We start from the raw sequence: 20,493 nt of genomic DNA on the forward strand, positions 1-20,493 counted from the left end.
AACAATTAGGATTAAAAGTAGAATGTATAATTGCTCATAAATAGGTTTTTTATAAAGAGTATATGTGGAAACACTATTTCCGCTGAATTTGATTAAATGGACTCTATTCTCAAATTTAATTTTATCAGTGTTTAAACAGATAAACTTCTAAATCACAAATGTGGCTCAGTTGGACTTGCACTGAAATTCAGTATTTGGAGGATAAGAAGACATTGTCTACAAAAAAAAAAAAAAAAACACTTTAAATACAAAGGTATGTGTGTACAGCTCTGATAAGAACATCAAGTACCTTTACAACAGTCCTGGGAAACTCAAGTTTCCGTAGCCCCTCCCACCCGTGCCCTGCTCTCCCAGCAGGCTGCTGGCGCACATCTGAGCCTCCCTGCAAGAGACCAGCCTCAGACACCTCCGGGGCTGGGGCACCCGGGGTTTCAGAGAGGCCCACGCCACCACCTATTGGTCCTCAGGGACCACAAGGAACATGGTGAACTCAACCAGCTCACCGATAACACAGCACAAATTTAACAGGGACCTTAAGGGGACAGACAACCTCTCTGTGAAGGGCCGGAACCTAAGTATTTCAGACTGTGCAGGCAACCTCCCAACTTGGCTGCTGCAGCCCTGGAGCCGGCGCTGAGCACCCCTAATCGAGCAGGCGTGGTTGCGGCCCGATAAGATTTTACTGATGGACGCCCACAGATTGAAACATTTTTCTTTTGATTTTTTTCAACCATTTAAAAACCTAACAACTATGCTTACCTCCCAGACCACAGGAAACTGGGCAGCGGGCAGGGTGTGGCCTGCAGGCCAGTCTGCTGGCCCCGTCTTAGCCCAAGACAGCAAGAGAGACTTGCCAGCAGCCCAGTGGTTAGGATCCTGAGCTTCACTGCTGAGGTCTCAGGTTCAATCCCTGGTCAGGGAACGAAGATCCCAAAAGCAGCATGGTCAAAAATAAAGACACCAACAAGAACAAACAAATTTCTCCTAAAACCAAGAATTCAGAGCATATCAGGAATGAACACTCCGTATCAGGACCACAGCCACGGCACCCCACCACCCCTGCAGGTACACCCTCTCTCCGCCAACCGACTACCCTGCCCAAGTCAGATGGGGGACTGGGGGGTACAGGGTGAGTGAGTGTGTGCACGTGTGTGCATGCACTGCGGGGCAGGGCAGGGGGCGGTCCCTGATGTCCCCTGTGGGAAGCAACCCTGAGAGATTTACAAACAGTATTGTTTCCAGATCAGCGTTTAAATTAAAACAAGGCACTAAGGAACAATCTGATGCCTTTCAGGTTTTGATACATGAAACACCCCCCACACCACAAAAACGTCTTTCTTCAAACCAAAAGGTAAACGTTTCAATCACAAAGAGCACACTCATCGTACATGGTTCTGCTCAATATATTTTGAAATCAGTTTCAGGTGTTGCTGCTCAATTTTCCAGAAGCTGTAGAAAAACTCATCTTTATTGATCAGGAATTAGCACACAGCTGGCTTTCCTGCTCTGCTGCACGTGTACAAAGTGCAGATCAAACTCAAACATACACATCACCAGTCACCTCCCTGCGGAGTGAGTGAGTGTCCAGCCGGGGCTCCCCAGTTCTTACACGTCCGTGAACAGGCCTGTCTCCACCAATGCTGGCGACGAGCTCTCCTCGCTCCACGGAGCCTGAGCACTGGGAGCCAGTATTTACTCCTCTTGGGCTAACAGCCTATGGGGCACACGGCCGCCTGCCGGACAGCACAGCAGACCATCCAGAAGGGCAAGCAGAGAACAGCGTGGGTATCCACCGCGCTGCTGCAAAGACGTCAGCCTCCAGGCTCCTGACAGGAAGCCCGCTGCGCTGCGGGATGAGCAGGAAGGACGAGCGCCAGGCCCACAGGTGATCACCCTCCAAGGGGAAGGGAGGTGAAGAGTATACTTACTACTCTCGTGCAGCGTCTCCAGTGACACTGACCTGCGGCACAGCTTTGGGGACAGAAAGTTATAGAGCCCATGGTCCCGTCCAGCTGCCCGGCACGGCCCCAGGGGTCCGCTGAGCCGGGATGGACCTCGCCACCACCCAGCCCAAGTCAGGGAGCTGCAGGAGCGAAGGGAGAGGGCAGCACCGTGCCTCCCCGAGGGGCACCCCGAACGCTAGGACGAGCAGCCCCGCGCCGACTCCCCTGCCCTCATCTTCTTGGTTGGCCCGTTGGGCCCGGACGGTAGGGCCTGGCGCCGCTTCTTCTCCAGCTGCTGCTGCAGCCGCTCTTCCTTCTTCTTCAGGTAAGTGGTCATGTTGTCACAGGTGGCCTTGTAGAGGCTGCTAAAGCCACTGTCCACGCCAGCACAGCCTGCGTGGGAGGGATGAAACTGGGTGCCAGGGACGACGCCAGGCGTGAGTGCAGACAGGGACTCGGGGCTCTGCCTCTAAGGGGGACCTGGTGGACCCTCCTGTAGCAAGGAATGAACTCGGCGACCACCCAGGTCTCGTGGACCTTGGGGCGTCCTCGGGCACTGCCCCTAGAACGCCCACCTCCTGACGGCCACGCCTGGCTACACCAAGGACTTGCTTATCACAGGACACAGGATCCCTGGGTGACCAGGTGCAGGGGCTGTGGCTGCATCTTGTTGGCAGCCGACCAGGGATGTCCTCTGGCCAAAGGAAAAGGGAGACACGCGGCCCTCGTTCAGCAGCCTGCAGGGACCTGAACCCTGCCAACCAAGTGGCCCGGATGTAGGCCCCACTGAGGTTAACCTGAGACCACGGCAGCACGTCTCTAAGGGGACTGATCAGCCCTGCCTCACAGTGCTCACCTGCCCTGCAAGGGACACACATCCCACAGGCCCCTCGTCCTCATCCCAAGAAGTGGACCCCTGCTGGGTACTGCGCTCTCGGACCTGCTGTGGTCACAGCAGAACGTGACCCTGGAAAAGCAGGCCGAGGATGACTGCTCACCTTCCAACATGGCCCAGTTCACGCGAACGTGAGCACAGACCCTCTTCAACTCGGCACTTTCAGGAACAGACTGAGGAGATGAACAGAAAACTTTTATCAGAGAGAGGACAGAAACCCCCAGGCTGCTGCACAGGCACGGGAAAGCCCTGCCCTCCACACCCCCAGGAGGCAGCAAGGCTGTCCACCCAGCCCGTCCAGCACAGCAGTGACCGCAGCTCGTCACACAGAGCCGGGGACGCGCACTGCCGGCTCATCACGGGTGACTCTAAAGGTGCCTGGAACCGGGCAGGCACAGGCCAGGGGTACTAGCTCACCCCTACTGTTCAGATAAAAACACCTAAACGAGCTGCTGGGCGGCCCTGAGCACTCGACAAGGACAGGCAAGTGTGCAGAGAGCTCTGCGAGCGTCCCCTGCCCCTTACCATGGCGCCTGGTGAGCCACAGGCCAGGCGGGAGGTGACACACAGGCCCACCCAGGACACCTGCGAGGACAGGGCCCCTCAGCATCCAGTGGACCCAAGGTGCAAGACTGTGCTAAGGCTCCAAGAGTGAAAGGTACCCACCCAGGACCCCCAGCTGTGGGCTCTTCTCCTAAAGAGACAGGACAGTCACAGGGAAAGGGTACCAACAGCCCCCAAAACACCAGTGTAGACACGGGACACTGGAGAACCCAGCAGGCACCCCAGCTCCCTGCCCCCACCCTGGGACATAGCCTCTGGAATGGACGTGATCAGGCTGAAAGGGGATGCAGCCATCTCCCCTCTTCCAGCTTGGGGCATAGCAGGGTCCAGCCCTCTTACCTGCCACTGGCCACCCACGGGCCTGTAGAGCACAAGAGGATCCTCCCGGCAGTCTTGCAGGACCCACAGCCCGTTGCCCTCCTCGAAGGCGGCATCCCACACCCGGTGCTGGAAAGTCAGCAGCTGCCCTGGAACCAGCTGTCGCTGGGCAGCATCCAGCTGGAAGATGTAGACCACGGGCAGCCTGTCAGGAGAGGGGACGGTGAGGACAGTGCCCGTGGCCCAAGGGGCGTTCGGCCCACCAATGTCTCAGCTGCCACCTCATGACTCCCCGAGCACCCAGCTACTCCTGCGTCCCGGCCCCCAGGAGCTGTGACCTCACCAAGGTTCCCGTCCCTAAGTCCTGGAACAGCTAATTACACGGCCAGGACGAAACCACGCAGAGGAGACAGACGCTCCACCCACTGAGCAATGCATGGACCCTGGGCGGTGAGCTCAGCCCCCGACCCCCAGCTCAGGCAGCATTTCACCCTCTAATCCTGCATCTTCCTTTCTAACATGAGCTCAGATGCTGATCCCAGGGTGCTCATCAGGACAGGTGAGAATGTGGGAGGCCCCCCAACCCCCTTCCCAGCACGTGGACGATGCTCAGGAGGGCACAGCTGGGCAATCGTGCTCCCCACGGCCACCCTGTCTGCACTGCAGCCCCTGGGGTCTCCTGTGCTGAGCTGGGCCCGACTGGGGTGGATGCTACCACAGCTGACCGTTAGCCAGGGTTCCACCTGCACAATAGGCCAGCCGGAGGCCAGGGCTGCCTTCACGTTGGCGGGTACCAGCAGTGAGTGAGATGCTGGCATACAGGAAGGAACCTGCCCCTGCTGCAGCAGCAGGGCTCAGACAGTCGAGGTCACTGCAGGGCGAGGCAGAACCAGAGACCCCTTTCTCGTCCCCCAGCCTCCTCCCACCCTCATGGGCCTGCAGGAACCAGGAGCAACCCCATGTCCACGTGGGCTCACCCGTCACACGAGAGCGCCACACAGTCCTCCTGGCTCCAGTAAGTGATCCTGGACACGGCAAACCTCTGGAAGGAAAAGCAGCAGCCTCAGTGACATCAGCTGGCCAGGACTGGACTCCAGCCGCCCTGCTCTAACTTTGGGCATCACTGCAGGACAGACAGTCCCCGTGTGTGGTCCACCACAGCAAGAGAAGACCCTGCAGGACTCTCCAGACCCCAGGGAGGGCACAATTCACAGGCAACTCTGACACAAGGGCCTCACGGAGCCTGTGCAGCATCTCCAAGGTCAAAGGAATTGGTCAAAAAGGAGGGCAGAGAGCACACAGGGAAGAAAAGAGAGGACCATAACCACGGACAGTATGCATATGAGCATCCACAGGTCCTGCAGAGGAAGCACCTGGGGTCAGAGCCAGGAGGAGCGGCAGGGACATGGTAGGGCCACACACAGCTCTCAGAGCAGGGTCGGGGTGGCCCTGGGCTCATGCAGGTACAGCCAGGCCCAGCATCAGGAACCGCTCGCTCTAGTCCCCTCTGCGCCCTGCCTCTCCTCACCATCTGGGGGTGTCAGGAGGTTGAGGAGGGCACGGATGTGAAGAGGGCAGCAGAACACACAGGCCTCTGTTTGCCACGGCTCCAATGGGGGCACCGTGGCAGCAGAAACCCAAGGGGGAGTCTGCACTGGCAGCAAGAAACTTCTCCAACGTAAAAGGAATTTTTCCCACAGGATCCCAGCAGCTGGAGAGGCCCCAAGACAAACGTTACCTTGTCACTCCAGGGCTCCGTGGGATCCTGCAGGCTGGTCAGGGGACAACAGTGTAACTCGCGGCCACTTCGGTACTCCCAGAGCCTCAGGGTGCGGTCCTGCAGACACCAGGGACGGTTAGCACCCTGTGGGGCATCCAGGCTTCACCAGGTCGTGGCAACGATAACATGGAGGCAGCGGCCAGCACACCTCTCCCCGTTAAAGGCTTTTTGCTTACTGACAACTGTGCAAAGCATCACACAGACCAGTAAGAACACAGGGGGGCCCCACACAGCTAAATGGGCAAGGACACAAGACACCCTGTCGTGCTGGGGGTCGCAGACGAGGCCTGCTGCCCTCAGGCTGAGACTGCGGTGCACACACATGGTTCCATCAATGAGCATGCATCTGCACAGGGAGAAACACATGAGGCTCATGAGCACCGAGAACTGTCCATGTTACTGCTCAGGAATGGGTGCAAAGAGGGCGTCCATTTGTTACCCATGAGACTGTCAACTGGTACAGCCTGATGTGAGCTCCAAAAATAACATAAATGCAAAAGAAAGGTTTACCAGGAACAAGACAAGCATGCCCATTTCTAGTCACCACAATACTGGAAGCCCTAGCCAGAGAATCAGATAAGAAAAAAAAAAAGAATCCAACTCGAAAGAAAGAACCCTAAAGACTCCAGCAAAAAACCACCAGAAATAATAAATGAATAAAGTTTCAGGGCACAAAATCAATGCTCAAAACTCTGTTGAGTTTCTATACAGAAACAACAAAGTAAAAGAAAAATTAAGAAAACAACCCCACACACAATTGTATCAAGAATAAAACACCCAAGAACAAATTTAACCAGGAAGGTATAAGGCCTGTACTCGTTAAGACATTGCTGAAAGAAACCAAAGACAGGAATAAATGGAAAGATATTTGTGCTCATGGACTAGAAGAGTTAACACTGTTAAAATGTCCATCATTAACTAAAACAACTGAAGATTTAATCCAATCCCTATCAAAATGCCAATGACATTTTCCACAGACATTAAACAACAACAAATCCTAAAATGTGTACGAAAATCACAAAAGACCTGAAGAGCCAAAGTAATCTTGAGGAAGAATAATAAAGGGAAAGGGTGTCACACTCCCTGATTTTGAGCTACACTGTAAAACTACAATGATCAAAACAGTACAGTAACGGCAGAAAGGCAGGCACACGTATCAATGGGACAGAACTGAAAGCTCAGAAACAAACCCAGGCACATATGAACAAAGAAGTGAAGAACAAACAGAGAAAGGACAGTCTCTTCAGTAAACAGTGTGGAGAAAACAGGCATGCACAAAAGGATAAAACCACACCACAATCTCACACTGTGCAGAAAAACGAACCTAAGATGGATTAAAGGCGAATGTAAGACCCGCTGCCATAAGAAAACACAGGCAGTATGCTCTCTGACACTGGTCTCAGCAAGATCTTCCCAAGTAAAATTCCTCAGGTAAAGGAAACAGAAGTAAAAATAAATGAAACAACGTCAAAAAAGCTTCTGCACAGCAAAAGAAACGACCAACAGAACCACCACCGAACAAACAGGAGGAGATATTTGCAAATCATTCATCTGGTGAGCGGTTTATGTCCAAAGTCGACCAGGAACTCATACAACTCAACAACAACCTTTCAACCTTTAAAGATGGGAAGAGGACACAAACAGACATTTGTCTAAATAAAGACATACGAATGGCCAACATGCACAGGAAAAGACACCCAACATCCCCAGTCATAAGGGAAATGCTGATCAAAGCACCCCATGTCTGCCAGGAGGGCTGCCGTCGAAAAGACAACAAATGTCAAATGTTGGTGAAGATGTAGAGAGCAGGGACCCCCGTACACCGACGGCAGGAACGTACACTCGGGCAGCCACTGTGGAAAACACTATGGAGGTCTCTCGAGAAATTAGAGCTACCAAATGACCCAGCGACTTCACTCCTGAGGAGAAAACAAACACTCCTTTGAAAAGATATACGCGCCCTTAGGTTCACTGCTGCGTTATTCACAAAAGCCAAGGCACGGAAGCTCAGGGCCCGTCAACAGACCAAAGTGGCGCACACACGCACACACGCACGAACATCACCCAGCCATAGAAAAGGAATGAAATCTTGCCATTTGCAACAAAACCACGGATAGACCTAGAGGGCATCGTGTCAAGTAAAATAAGTCTGGTGGAGAAAGACAAATGCCATATGATTTCACTCATTCAGTGGGATATAAAAAATAAACCAAACACACACACACACACAGATACAACCAACAGAGCAGTGGAGACCAGAGGGGACGGCACGGTGAGTGAAGGGGGTCGACTGGATTGTACTGCGACGCATGGGAACTGAACTGCCGGTGTGAGCACGCTGTAGAGCATGCAGAAGTCAAAATACAACATTGTGCACGTGAAACTTAGGTGTTATAAACTATTACCTCAATAAAGTAAAAAAGAGAGGGTAATGTTAAGAATTATCTGCTACAACACTCATCATAAGATGGCAGGACACCGAATCAGACCTCTATGGAGAAGGGCCAGATGGTGAGTGAGATGGAGCCAGGTGAACGGTGGCCTCCAACGAGGCCTGGTGCCGAACTCTGACACCCGGGCACCAGGTATCGAGCAAAACACACCGGTGGCGGGGTTGGGGGACACACACAGGAAAATCCCTTAAAAACCCCACACGTCACCCCACCTCAGGGAGTGCAAAGGTCTGCACGCAGGATGCAAGAACGGGGCTGTGAAGAAAGAATGCTCCAAGGACGAGAGCAGAAACTAACACTCCCACAGGAAGACAGAGTAGAACAGGGAGCGGGAACACACAGAAAGAAACGTAAAAGGAGGGGATGAGACGACAGGGCCAGCGCCCGCCTGATACAGGTTCCAGGAAAAGTGGGGTGAGGGCGCCTCCAGAGGCAAGAACCCAAAACCCCCGGTGTGCAGACCTGAGATTCAGAAGGAAAAGGGCCATGGACTGTGCAGCCATTTTCAGGGGCCCCTGTGAGACCCCCTCACCCCACTCCTTCGTTCTTCACACTGTGGGGTGAGAAGGCCCCCAAACGCGTCCAGAGAGAAGGTTGATCAGACCCCACACAAGGGACCCAGACTCAACGGCCTCGGACTTCAGAAAACAAGCAGCTGGGCGAAAACCAAGCAAACTGGACACTGGAGAGAGAAAACCCTGGAGCTCGACCACCTGACCTGCAGGCAAACACTGGGCAGAGATCCATCCACCCGCCTGACCACTGAGAGCGCGCAGAGGGCACCTCCCGCCAGCCAGGCTCCTGGCCCTCCCCACACTTTCAGAAACCTGCCCCACGACGTGCGCTTGTTTCCTGTGCAGCCGGGAAGCACCAACCCAAAGGGCACAGCTGAGGCCCCCCGGGGCTGGCCTCGGCGGGGGAAGAGGGGGGCAGTGTTGGCTTCCATTCTAAGCCTGAGAGTACTGTCTGGCTTTTCACGTAAACAGAGCAACTGCAGTTCACGGCACACAGGGCACACACCACACACACCACTCCTGGGCCGGGGTGCCCAGTGGGGAGGTGGGGCGGGCCCCCGGGAGGGCGAATGCCAGAACTCCGCGTTTCTCTGCAAAGCAGTAGAAGCACGATGCTGGACGCGGTAAAGCTGAGCAGCCAGACCAAACGCGGTCAGTACACTTCTCTGTGCCTGTGAGCACTTTCCTTTATTATAAGAGGCTTACAGCAAAACCCCCAGAAGCTGGCTACCACTGGGAACTCCAGCTCCTTTATTTTCCTCTTTACTCTCACAGGACCACGCGTAGCTTTCAAGAACAGGACAAGAGAACAGAAAAGTAAAAACCGAGAGGAACCACGTGTGGAGAAGGAAACAGGAGGTGGTCGCCGCCCAGAAGGCCTGCCCGTCGGGGGTCCACGAGGCCCCCCAGTCCTCCCCAGGCCCCCGCGGTGCAGAAAACGCTAAAGGGGTGGAGAGGCAAAGAGGAAAGGCTGTGGCAGAGCTTCTGAAGAGAAAGGAAGACTCAGACCTGCACCTCAGCCAAGCGCTGCTTAGCGATCCAGAGAGGAAGGTGCCCTCTGTCACCCAACAGTTAAGCCTTCAGGCCCCAGCTCCCGGGTCCGGGCAGCCGTCCTCACTGACCACACTTCCCCCACGGCCAAGTGCACGGCATTCTCCACGTGCTCACACACCACAGAAGGGTCAGGGAGAAGGGCCAAGTGCCCTGGCACTGGGAGAGAACCAGGTCCTTCTAGGATTCAGAAAGGACCGTCTATCAAACCCTTTAACTGAGATCACGGAGCTGTAAGGCCCCCTCAGACCCGAATCCACGCACTGCTGTTCCAGCGCAGCGCACACACACGTGCACACAGCCTGAAGCAGGGAGCGAGCCAGTCAGCTCTACAGGGAGCCACAAGCGCCACCTAGTGGACGGCCACTCAAGAAAAGCACACGCCAACCTCACACCACAGCCAGGAGCCAAAGACAGGCTGCTCACAGCGGGCCCACCCCACCCGGGGGCACGCACGCCCCCACCCAGCCACCGGGGGTACACGGGGGGAGCGGAGCACTTACTCCGGAGGACGACAAGAGCAGCTCGGGGTGGTTGGGCACCACGAAGATGCGGCTCACGAACCTACAGGGGAGAAGCAGAGGGTGAGCTGGGCTGCTGAGACTCTGTCCAGCCTGTATCCTTGGACCCGGAGCCCAGGAGAATCCACGAGGAGCAACATGACTGTGTGCGGAGCATGCGTATCACTCCGGTCGCACTCGCGAGGAAGGCCCCGGAGGGCCCGCCCTGCGCGGAAGCTGCCCCAGGGCACACACTTCGGTGGGGTCCGAGACGCCAGGGTGACATGCCAGCAGGGTGGAGGGGGAGAGGCGCCGCTGACCACCATCCAGTCGCACCCACTGTGCCGCACACGAGCAGCCCACTCCCCCCGAGACCAGCCCCCAGCCCGGGAGGGGCCGAGCTGCCTGCTGTGTTCCCATCTCTAACGTGATCGAGCACTCGGGCGCGCAGGGACCCCCGGACAAGGAGGGACCCCCATGGCTCCCTACATCCACCAGTCCCCCTCCCAGCCACCTGGAGCCTCACCCTGGCCTGGGCCAGTCCTCCTCCCCAGGACCGCCTTCCCCAAAGGCCCTCCAAATGGAACAAAAGTACATGCTGAACTTGGCCTGTGTTTATCGCAACAGCGGGACCATGACATTGGGTATGGACCGCCTCAACATCTCAACAGGAAATGAGTGGAAACTGCAGTTTCCAGGGCCTTGACCAAGAGCAACAACTGGTCATTTACTCACTGAAACACCCACATACTGCGTGCCAGGCACCGTGCCAAGGGCTGCAGACAGCAAGGCGTGACCTGATGAAGACCCGACTCCCAGGAGGCACGGGGCTGGGTGGGCTGGGTAGAGACAGGCCCAGGCCAGAAGGAGCCCCTGGGGGTCAGCACCGGCTCGGAACGGCCCATCCAGCCCCAGCATGAGCCACCAAGGGCAGCTTACCTTTGCCAGTAACCCCACTTTTAATAAATAGACTCAGGTTAAGGTTAATTCTAACACTAGGTTTTTGCCTTAACTCAGCATTCCCAAAGTGTTATCATCTCCACCTACACCAATGTAACAAATCAATGACAAGCTGTTTTTACACTGTTCTTTCACGCTGCCTTTGGAATCCCGTGTTCACACTAATGGCACACCTCACCTCACACTTGGGTGGCTCATGGCTCTGAACGTGACCGCAAAGGCTGAGAAGAAAGAACAGTGGGGGAGAGGGGGCGGGGGGGCGTTCACGTGGGGGTCCTGAGAGAGCAGAGGAATGAAGGAGGGGTCCAGCCACAGGAAGAACATGCCCAGAGGCGAGAAGACCAAGGATAAAGGCCCTGAGGCAGAGTGTGCCCGCTGGGGCAGGCGGGGCACAGCAGAGACTGGGGGCAGGGGAGGGGGGTGGGGGTGGCAGGTCATAGGAGTGACTCCGCTCTGAGGATGGCTACAGGACAGAATACACTCACAAACCCAGCAAGCAGCAACCTTCTTCAAGGCCAACATTTACACTCCATTCAAGACAAAGGAGACAGGAGCAAGCTCAGAACCGAAGCACCCCATCAGTGCCTCCTCCACCTCGTTACAACGCTTGGGTCAACTCTACTGCTGTTCCTGCCCGCAGACTGCCATCAGCCATGTGCCCGAGAAGGTCAACAGTCTGCAGAAATGCCTCCCACAGGTTGACATCAAAGCCCACTCCCTGAACAGGCGCTCGGGGGCGAGAAGACACCTGCCTGGACAAGGGAAATGACTGACGCGTGTTCCTCGCCCCCTGACATCCACCCCCACTGACCGTGGGCCACTGCCTGGGGCTGCCAGGCCATCGACCCTGAGGAAGGATGTGCCTTCCAGAAACAAGCCCCAAGCCGTGTGGAAACCACGGGTGACCCTAACTGACCAGGTGGCTATCAGGGGAAGGGCCTCCTGCACGCAGCAAGGTCAGACAGCCTGCAGTGACGGCGAGCTGGGGACCGAGACCTGATTGCTACCCAGAAAAGCTCCAGCAAACAGGTTCTGAATGGTCAAGGAGGTTCTGAAAGTTCCAAAGGCCCTGGTACCAGGGGGTGAGCTGAACTAGGGTCTCGTCAGGTGGCAGGCCAGGTGCTAAGGCCAGTTACCAGCCTCCCCAGCCAAGAACCAGAGCCTCCCTCTGCGGGGGGCGGGGTGGGGGACTCACTCGGTGTGCCCCAGGCAGAAGGACTCAATGCTGTGCGGAGCTGCGGCCCAGCTCACCCGGATCTTCTCGTCCCGGTCAGCGGTGAGGACAAAGCGGTCGTCGGGACTCACAGCCTGTGCACGAGGTGAGAAAGGGCAGACCCAGTGGTCAGCATGCCGGCTCCTGCCCTACTTCCCCAGGCCTCAGCTCAGGTGTCCCCCAAGGGCCTCGGCTGTATCTGGATGCCCGGCCTCGCCCACTCCTGCCTTCCCACCAGGTCACTTTTCTCTCCTTCGTGTGTCCCCATGTCTAGCCAGTCACCAGGTCTGCCCCCTGCCCTCCCCCTACAGGGCCCCATGCCAGCCCAGCCGCCACCCCGCTGCAGCCCAGCCCTCATGGGCCTCTCCGTGCCTGGGGGATGGGGGGCAGCTCCTGGCTGGGGGACTGTAGGACACCTGCTCTCCCCATACCCCTGCACCTCGACTAGACCACCCAGCCGCCCCCTAACTCGACTGCCCTCCTTCACCCCGCTTCACCTTCCGAAACCTTGCCCCCTCACCCCTACGCCCAGCTCTGCAGGGCTGCCCCTGCCACGGCAGAGCCCACACCCGCCCGCTCCTCACCCTCATCCTGACTGTAGCCAGTGAACCCACTGCGCACGCACCACATCCAGCAGCATCGACAGGTGTCCAAGTTCAAGGCTGCCGCCCCCGTGCGGCTCCAGCACGGAGAAGGAGTACACATCGCCAGACTTGTCCGCCACCAGGATCTTCTCCTCAGAGGCCATGAAGGTCAGGGCCGTGCACCTCCTCACCACGGTCCTACAAGGCCAGAGACGCCCGCGGTCGGCCTACAAGGGCCGGCACGAGGGCCACCGGTGACCTGCAAGCCACCTGACCAGCGGCTCCTGCCACGTGGCAGTTACCAAAAACGGTGCCAAAACCATACAGCAACTGTGAGGACAGAAACAGAGCCAGGGCCTCAGACAAATCTACTTTTATGATGCTGTTTCTTCTCAAAATATACTAATGGTAAGATCTGGGTGGTGAGTATCCAAGTGTCCAACCCTCTCACTTGGCCTCGTGTTTAAAGACTGTCCTGATAGAATGCTCTCTGGCCTCTTTGTACATGTGGGAGGTGACAAGGCCAGCTTCCTAAATGCTAAACGTGCTCTGGGCCACAATCCAAACCATGGAGGACGCCCCTGCCCTCTGGCATCCCACCCAGCCACTGCTGGCGTTGCTGCCTGGACCAGGATCCTTCAAGCACTGCTTGTGCACAGCACCTGAGGACAGGAGGGTCCAACACCAAGAGCTGGCGGGGGAATCGCCACCCGCGACCTTCCACTGGGGGCGCATCACAGATCCAAACCCCCAGTCCGCGAAGGATGAGGTGTGTCATGCCCACGAGCTGGTTCAGCAACACGGGAGCAAAGCCAGAGCTGTGCCGACACAGGCCGACCGCCCACTGCTCGTCCTGGGCCGGGGGTCACGGTATTTCTTCCTGCTGTCATTTTCCATTGTTTCTACTGAGAGGTTTCTTACCCTAGACAGGAGCCATGCCACCGCTTCACACAGAAACATCTGCCATCTATCTACACGTGAGGCTTCATCACAGAAGAGCCGGGCCCAGCTCTGTCATCACCGAGGGCTGCCAAGGACTCACTCTCCCCATAAAGTGCTGACATTCGGGCTTCCCTGGTGGTCCACTGGTTAAGAATCTGCCTTGCAACCCAAGGGACATGGGTTCTATCCCCGATCCAGGAAGATCCCACATGTCTCAGAACAACTGAGCCTGAGTACCACCAATTGGCTGAAGCCCACATGCCTCTGGAACTCATGCTCTGCAGCAATAAACGCCCCTGCAGTGAGAAGCTCACACACTGAAAGGAGAGTAGCCTCCGCTCACCAAAACTAGAGAAAGCCGGCATGCAGCAATGAAGACCCAGCACAGCCAAGTAAATTTTTTAATAAAAGAAAAACAGCTGGCATCTATCCCGGCTCACAGCAGCTAGGACACCAAGTGTCAGCTTGAGACAGAAACTGAAGCTTAAAAGAACTACATTCCCCCCACAGGGACCATCAGACCCCTGCCTGCCTCTTGGGAGAAGGACGAGGGGACTGAGAATTGAGCGGGAGGCCCCACCTGGCCCGGGGTGCTGCCAGGGGCTCGGCAGTTGCTGGACCACCTCCGCTCCTCGGTGCCAGCACAGCCCCTCGAGGAGGCATAATGGAATCAACTTGGGGGAAAACAATGACAGAAAAAAGTAATTAGACTCCAGGCAGGATTAATCAGAATCCGCAGAGCTGATAAGCAGCTTCAAGAAGCCCAGGCACAGCCCCAGTGGGGGTTGGAGGGAGAGGCATGACACACCACCCTAGGGGGCACCAGCCCAGGACAGCCTCCAGCAATAATGGGCTTGGGTCCCAAGAAGCTCGTCCGCCCAGGGAGGAAGTGACCCCTCCAAAGTGGGTCCACTCCCCATGGCAGCCCCACATCCACACAGCCGTGGGATGCCATACCTCCTCCGGGTCCTTCGCCAGCCAGGGGCTTCCAGCTTTTCAGGCTAAACGCATCCTGACACGAATTCCAGGTTGCAGCTGAGCTGCACGGAGGGAGTTTGGAAGTTAAGGTTCAAGGGCATCAGCTCGCAGGTTGGGGACAGGTCATCAGACAGGACTGTGGGCCGGCAGGAGGAACCTTGGAGGCACCGTTTTCAGTCTCTGGGAGGACTGCAGTCTCAGCGCTTCTCCTGCCTCCAGAGTCACTGGGTTCACAGCACAGGACCCTCTTCTCAGGGCCCCCCCCCCCCCAGGCAACCTGGGCCCCTCTTCCTTGCCAGGGCCAGAGAAAAGGCCCACTGGAGCCAGCTCTGAGCTGCAAAGGCCCTGGCTGGTCAAACGTGGATGAACTGGATGTCAGATGTACCAAGGGTGGGTGCTGTTCTGAGGGGCCCATCAGATCCCAAAGGGGCTTGTGCTCCAAAGGTAAAGCGCCCCCTCCAGGATGATGTCTGCTGGACATGGAGGGGTGGGGGACTGTCCTCGCCACGGTGTTAAAATTAACCCTGCTCCCCTTCTCCAAAAGCTTCTTCACCAGTAACAAAGGGAAGGCGCTGAGCTCCAGGGAAATGCTTGGAAAGAGCTGAAGTTCACCCTGGCCCTGCCCCTGACCCCACCCCTTACTCAGCAATCAATAGGACAGAGGCCCTGGAGTTTGTAATCTGGTTCCTTAACATCATAAAGTTACATCACCTGTCTTCTCAACCACCTACTGCAAGCACCTCCTACATAAAGTTACTCTGCTGATATCAACTTCAAAGACAGAAGCAAACAAACAAGAAAAGCACCAGGTACCGACACCACTAAGGCCTACAGCCCATGTTATTCAGGTCTCCCATGGAGAGAACCCGAGACATGGGACTTCCCCTCAGCCTACACCCTCGGGGAGAGCCCTGGGTGTGCTCACAGGGACCAAGAACCCCTGCGCTGCCCTGCGCTCAAGAAGTCTCACCTAAACTCCCTCATTAACAAGCCCAGTGCCACACACACCTCTCCTCCCTCCCTCCTCAGACTCTTGTAGAACAGCCAGGGCACCCATGAGCCCAGACGCTCACCCTCTCGATGGGTAGGAGCTCCGGTATCAGGACCCAGGACTGTGGCAGGTTGCGTGGACGTTCCTGGGCCCACATCTAGAGTGAGTCGCTACCCGCGGACGCACACAGAAGGGACAGTTCCCTCATGCGTTAGCCTTCTAGCAAGTCCAGAACTGCTGCCTACAGAGCAAGCGCAAGCTCGCCTCCAACTTGCACTCGAGAAGCAGGCCCTGTGCGTGGCCCCACACCTCCCCAAGTGGTCAGTGTTCCACAGAGGGACCCAAGGGTCAAGAGCTCAAAGACTGGGCACAGCCCCTGTAGTGAAGACTCATCCTCTTCCATAGAGAGGCTGGGCCTGTAGCCTCACGGATTCAGAGGAGGTGATATCTAGGGGGACTCTAAGTTCCAGGGGCAGAAACAGATGGTGAGGAAATTGTTGCCAGGGAAAGGCAGGTGACACCCTCTCCCATTAACACTGAGCCCCAGCCTTTCAGAGACTCAAGGAAGTGCACCGTCTTAAACTCACCAAGTTAAAACTGTGGCCCAGGTGCCTTACCTTACACAAAGCACCCAACACTCTCAAAGGCTGGAGAAACAACACTGTTTGGAAGCAGGATGGCCGAGAGCACAGCCTCTGTAGTTAGACCAGGACGGGGCCCAGCTGAGCTGAGTGACCGTTGGCCAGGGAGGGTGGGTGAGAACAGTGCTCCCACCCCACTCACCGGCCTGCTATGAGACTTAAATCACCTAATACCAGCCCAGCACTCCAAACAGCGCCTGCCACAGGGCTGGTACGGCGTGTTAGCTACTGACACTGTGGCTGCTCTCACGACTGTTACTGGCATGCAAGTGTAAGTTGTGCGTTCAACATCATTAACAGTTCAACGTTAGCATTTCATACCTGACACTCAGACATTGCCATGGGTTTGTACGGAAAAGAATCAGACGCTTACTGTCATCAGTTAAAACAAAATAGCTGCCAGACTTGGAGAAGGTGGACGCCAGAACGGTGTCACTCCCCTGATCCACGGGCTGTCCGTCCTCCCTGAGAAAGAGAGGAGACAGGTCAGGCCTTACCTGAGCAACTGAAGCTGTGCCATTCAGGCTGGTCCTGTATGATTATAAAGTGATCAGATGTAGGAAGTGCAAAGAGGTTCGTGCAGTGTGGATACAAGACATATGGAGGGACATGGAGAAGATCAAGACCACTCTAATTTTAAGGAGTAGAGCTCCAGTGTTCTTGCCTGGAGAATCCCAGGGACGGGGGAGCCTGGGGGGCTACCGTCTGTGGGGTCGCACAGAGTCGGACACGACTGGAACGACTTAGCAGTAGCAGAGCTAATACACCAAAGTCTCTCAACATACACACGAGAATCCCAAGGGCTGAGCTGGAAAGACCCTCAGAGATCCTATGGACCATTCCCTCAAGGACATGAATTAATCCACAACTAGAGGCAGAGATCAAATCATATTTTTTTTTAAAAAGTGGGTCCCAAGTCCAATTTTTCTAAAGAAAACCACCATACAGAATGACCAAACAAACCTATGGTCACCAGAGGGGAAAAGGGGTGAGAAAGAGACATACTGGGAGATTGGGACTGACATATATACACTACTAGAGGAGATCAGCCCTGGGTGTTCATTAGAAGGACTGATGCTGAAGCTGAAACTCCAGTACTTTGGCCACCTCATGCGAAGAGTTGACTCACTGGAAAAGACCCCGATGCTAGGAGGGATTGGGGGCAGGAGGAGAAGAGGATGACAGAGGATGAAATGGCTGGATGGCATCACCGACTCGATGGACATGACTCTGGGTAAACTCCAGGAGTTGGTGATGGACAGGGAGGCCTGGTGTGCTGCAGTCCATGGAGTCGCAAAGAGTCAGACATGACTGAGCGACTGAACTGAACTGATATATAAAACAGATAACTAATAAGGACCTATTATATAGCATAGAGAACGCTACTCAACACTCTGTGATGACCTATATGAGAAAAGAATCTAAAAACGAGTGGAGAATTTATATATTTATATATATGTGCATAACTGATTCACTTTGTTGCACACCTGAAACACAACGTTATAAATCAACTATGCTCCAATTAAAAAAAAATTTTAAAGACTATACTTTTCTTTTTTCAATTAGCTAATTTCATACACCTGCTTTCAATGCATTTGAAACTGCCTATTAGGGGCTGGTGCACGGTGATGACCCAGAGAGATGTTATGGGGAGGGAGGTGGGAGGGGGGTTCCTGTTTGGGAACGTATGTACACCCGTGGTGGATTCATGTCAATGTATGGCAAAACCAATACAGTATTGTAAAGTAAAATAAAGTAAAAATAAAAATTAAAAAAAAAAAAGAAACTGCCTATGATTTCAAAGTACCAATACAATAGTTAATTACTGACTAATTTAAAGTATTTTTTAAAATTTTCATATTCTTAATGCCTAGTTTGAAGGTCAATAGCACATTTCTCTCTGGAGGTGGTCTCTGGTTTATCCACACAGCTGGGTAACAGAAATGAAAAATTCAGCAAATGAAACAACAATTTACTTCTTAGACTAAACAGTCCCATTATTCAAACTATCAGCCCAATGAGGCTTCCCCACCATCTCACCCTTTATGCTCTTGTGACTTCTTTTCTGCAGCACTGCAATCATATATGAAGAGGCTGTCGTCATCACTAAAGAAAAATAACAGCAATATTCTAAATGAAGCACTTTGTTCATTACAATGCTCACTTAAAAAAAAACAAAAACCTGAATCAAAAAAATATTTGCATCCTCAGTAAGGATTTTCTCCACAAGAACTTGTCTCCATTAGATGTTTCAGGGAACGGCTAAGGAGCTTTAATTTGCTGAATTTATTTGTATCTACTACACATAACTGTCATGGCCTGTCCATAAAAATCAGTTAAGTGAAATAAATGAGGACAAAAACCCAACAGGAATATACCATTCTTTAACAACTAGGAAATCAGCGCATGATGGCTATGTTACTCAGTTTTCAGTGAGCCTTATGCACCCAAGTTTAAAACTTGGGGTACTTGTTTAGCAAAATGTCTTATCTGCCCCCAGAAAAGCTCCAGTGCCCGCCAAGTGCTTACTAGTATAGAAGCCACCCACTTTCCCTGCCAGTCCCTAAGCCCCCCTGCTCCAATGCCTGGCACAAAGACATCCCAAACAAATTTACAGCCTTTAAAGTGACTGCAGCCAGACTCTTTTCTCATATGGAGCACTGCAGTACTCATATGAGCAGCAGACGTCCAAGTCAGAAACTTTGCCAGCCAGCCACTAGGTTCCCTCAAAAGGTGTGAACTGAATCAACCAGATGGAGTCTAATTTTCCCATCTCTCACTGTATCATGTGCTAGATTTCATAAGGCTCTAAAATAAAGTAACCTGAGACAGACAACAGGTTTGTGAATAAATTTGTGAAATCCAGACTTAACATCATTTTTAATCTCTGAAACCAAACTCTGAACAAAGAACACAGCGCACATTTACATTTAACAGACACACTGTCTCAAGTTTGGGAGAATCAAAACTACCCTGGGAAAGGAAATACGGGGCCGAAACTGGCCACTGCTAATATTCAAGAGGTTCCTGGATCGAGACTAGCCGACCAACATAAAAATTCCGGGAAGATAAGGGGCGTGAAATTAGAGAAAGCAAAAGGACGACCTTATAAAGGGCCACTAGGGAGAAAGCAGCTGTGGTTCTGGGGATACTCTCCAGCAAGGAGGTGTCAGGTAAGACCCTCGCCCCGAAAGGCAAGCAAAGCGGGGTCAAGGGATGTGGGCTGGGATGAGGAAGCAGGCAGAGACGCAAAGAGGGAAGCGAGTGCAGGAGCACGATAAACGTGGTCCCCGGGAGTAAACCCCTCTCCCCAAGAGAGGCCAAGAGCTGTCTTCCTCCCACGCCCCAGAGAACTGCGTCCCCCGGACCCCGCAGAGCCCGGAAGTGTCTGGAGCTGAACCGGCAAAGAATGCCGCAGGCCAGCCACTGAGGGCGCGGGGCCGTGGGCAAGAGTTGGGAGAAGGGCCCGGAGAGTGGACATTCCGCGGCGCAGGCACGCAGCCGGGCTCAAGTGGCACCGGAGAGCTCACAGGCAGCAGCGGGGCTCCCTAGGGTCATCCCAAGGCAGGTGCAGCCCTGGCGGGACGGGAGAACAGGAATCTCAAGGCCCTGGCGCACGTCCGCAACCTGGTCTTCTGTTCCAGAACGACCCCTCACCTGCTCGAAGTGGAGGTAGCCAGCAACCGGCTGCCGCCCCGAACCACCAGCGCATGCCCGCACAGAGCCAACCCCACAGAACTCGCCATGTGCCCGCCCAACGCGCCTCCACCCACGTGCGCCGTCCAGCGCCTCTTCCGGCCGGCGCTAGAGTGACGTCAGGCGTAGACGCCGCGAGGTGACGTCGTCCGGAATCGCCCCCGCGCGCGAGGCGGCGGCGGGCATGCGCAGAAGGTGTTCTCTCCCTTCAGTCGGCAATTCGGCGTTTGCGCCTTTGGGGGTCGGTTGCTGATTAGTTTTGTCCGAAGGGAATCCGCTTGCTTGTTTAGTGTTCGTTTCTTCCTCCAGACTGCAGAGAGTCAGTTCTGGATCTTTCTCGCGCTGTGGCTAGGCGACCTGGCCGGTCTGATACCTACTTGGTCCTTCAAGAACTGAGAGGGTCTGAGTTTGCATCTAGGTCCCTAACGTGGTGTCTGAGGAGGGCGCAGAGCTGAAGCCGCCGGATGGGA

The 20,493-nt window shown here is 54.8% G+C and overlaps 1 protein-coding gene across 3 annotated transcripts; it reads right to left on the reverse strand.

The window, feature by feature from the left end:
• Positions 1-1,385: 1,385 nt before the first annotated feature.
• WDR4 (WD repeat domain 4) lies at positions 1,386-20,252 on the reverse strand. 3 transcript variants are annotated; one of them, XM_069581742.1, is made up of 11 exons: positions 19,985-20,252; positions 18,368-18,433; positions 16,701-16,792; positions 12,817-12,973; positions 12,174-12,286; positions 10,022-10,082; positions 5,459-5,557; positions 4,698-4,762; positions 3,742-3,925; positions 2,942-3,011; positions 1,386-2,336 (listed from the first exon to the last, which is right to left on the reverse strand). In XM_069581742.1, exons 4-11 carry the CDS (start codon positions 12,937-12,939, stop codon positions 2,140-2,142), a joined length of 912 nt encoding a protein of 303 aa, XP_069437843.1. In that variant the 5' UTR covers positions 12,940-12,973; positions 16,701-16,792; positions 18,368-18,433; positions 19,985-20,252; the 3' UTR covers positions 1,386-2,139. The 3 variants fall into 3 exon arrangements, with proteins under 3 accessions (XP_069437843.1, XP_069437834.1, XP_069437851.1); XM_069581733.1 differs by having other exon boundaries at positions 16,649-16,792; positions 19,985-20,135; XM_069581750.1 differs by having other exon boundaries at positions 12,817-13,105; positions 16,649-16,792; positions 19,985-20,127.
• Between the last annotated feature and the right edge of the window lie 241 nt (positions 20,253-20,493).

This window comes from Ovis canadensis, chromosome 1, assembly GCF_042477335.2.
Source record: "Ovis canadensis isolate MfBH-ARS-UI-01 breed Bighorn chromosome 1, ARS-UI_OviCan_v2, whole genome shotgun sequence".
In the NCBI taxonomy this organism is placed as follows: Eukaryota; Metazoa; Chordata; class Mammalia; order Artiodactyla; family Bovidae; genus Ovis; species Ovis canadensis.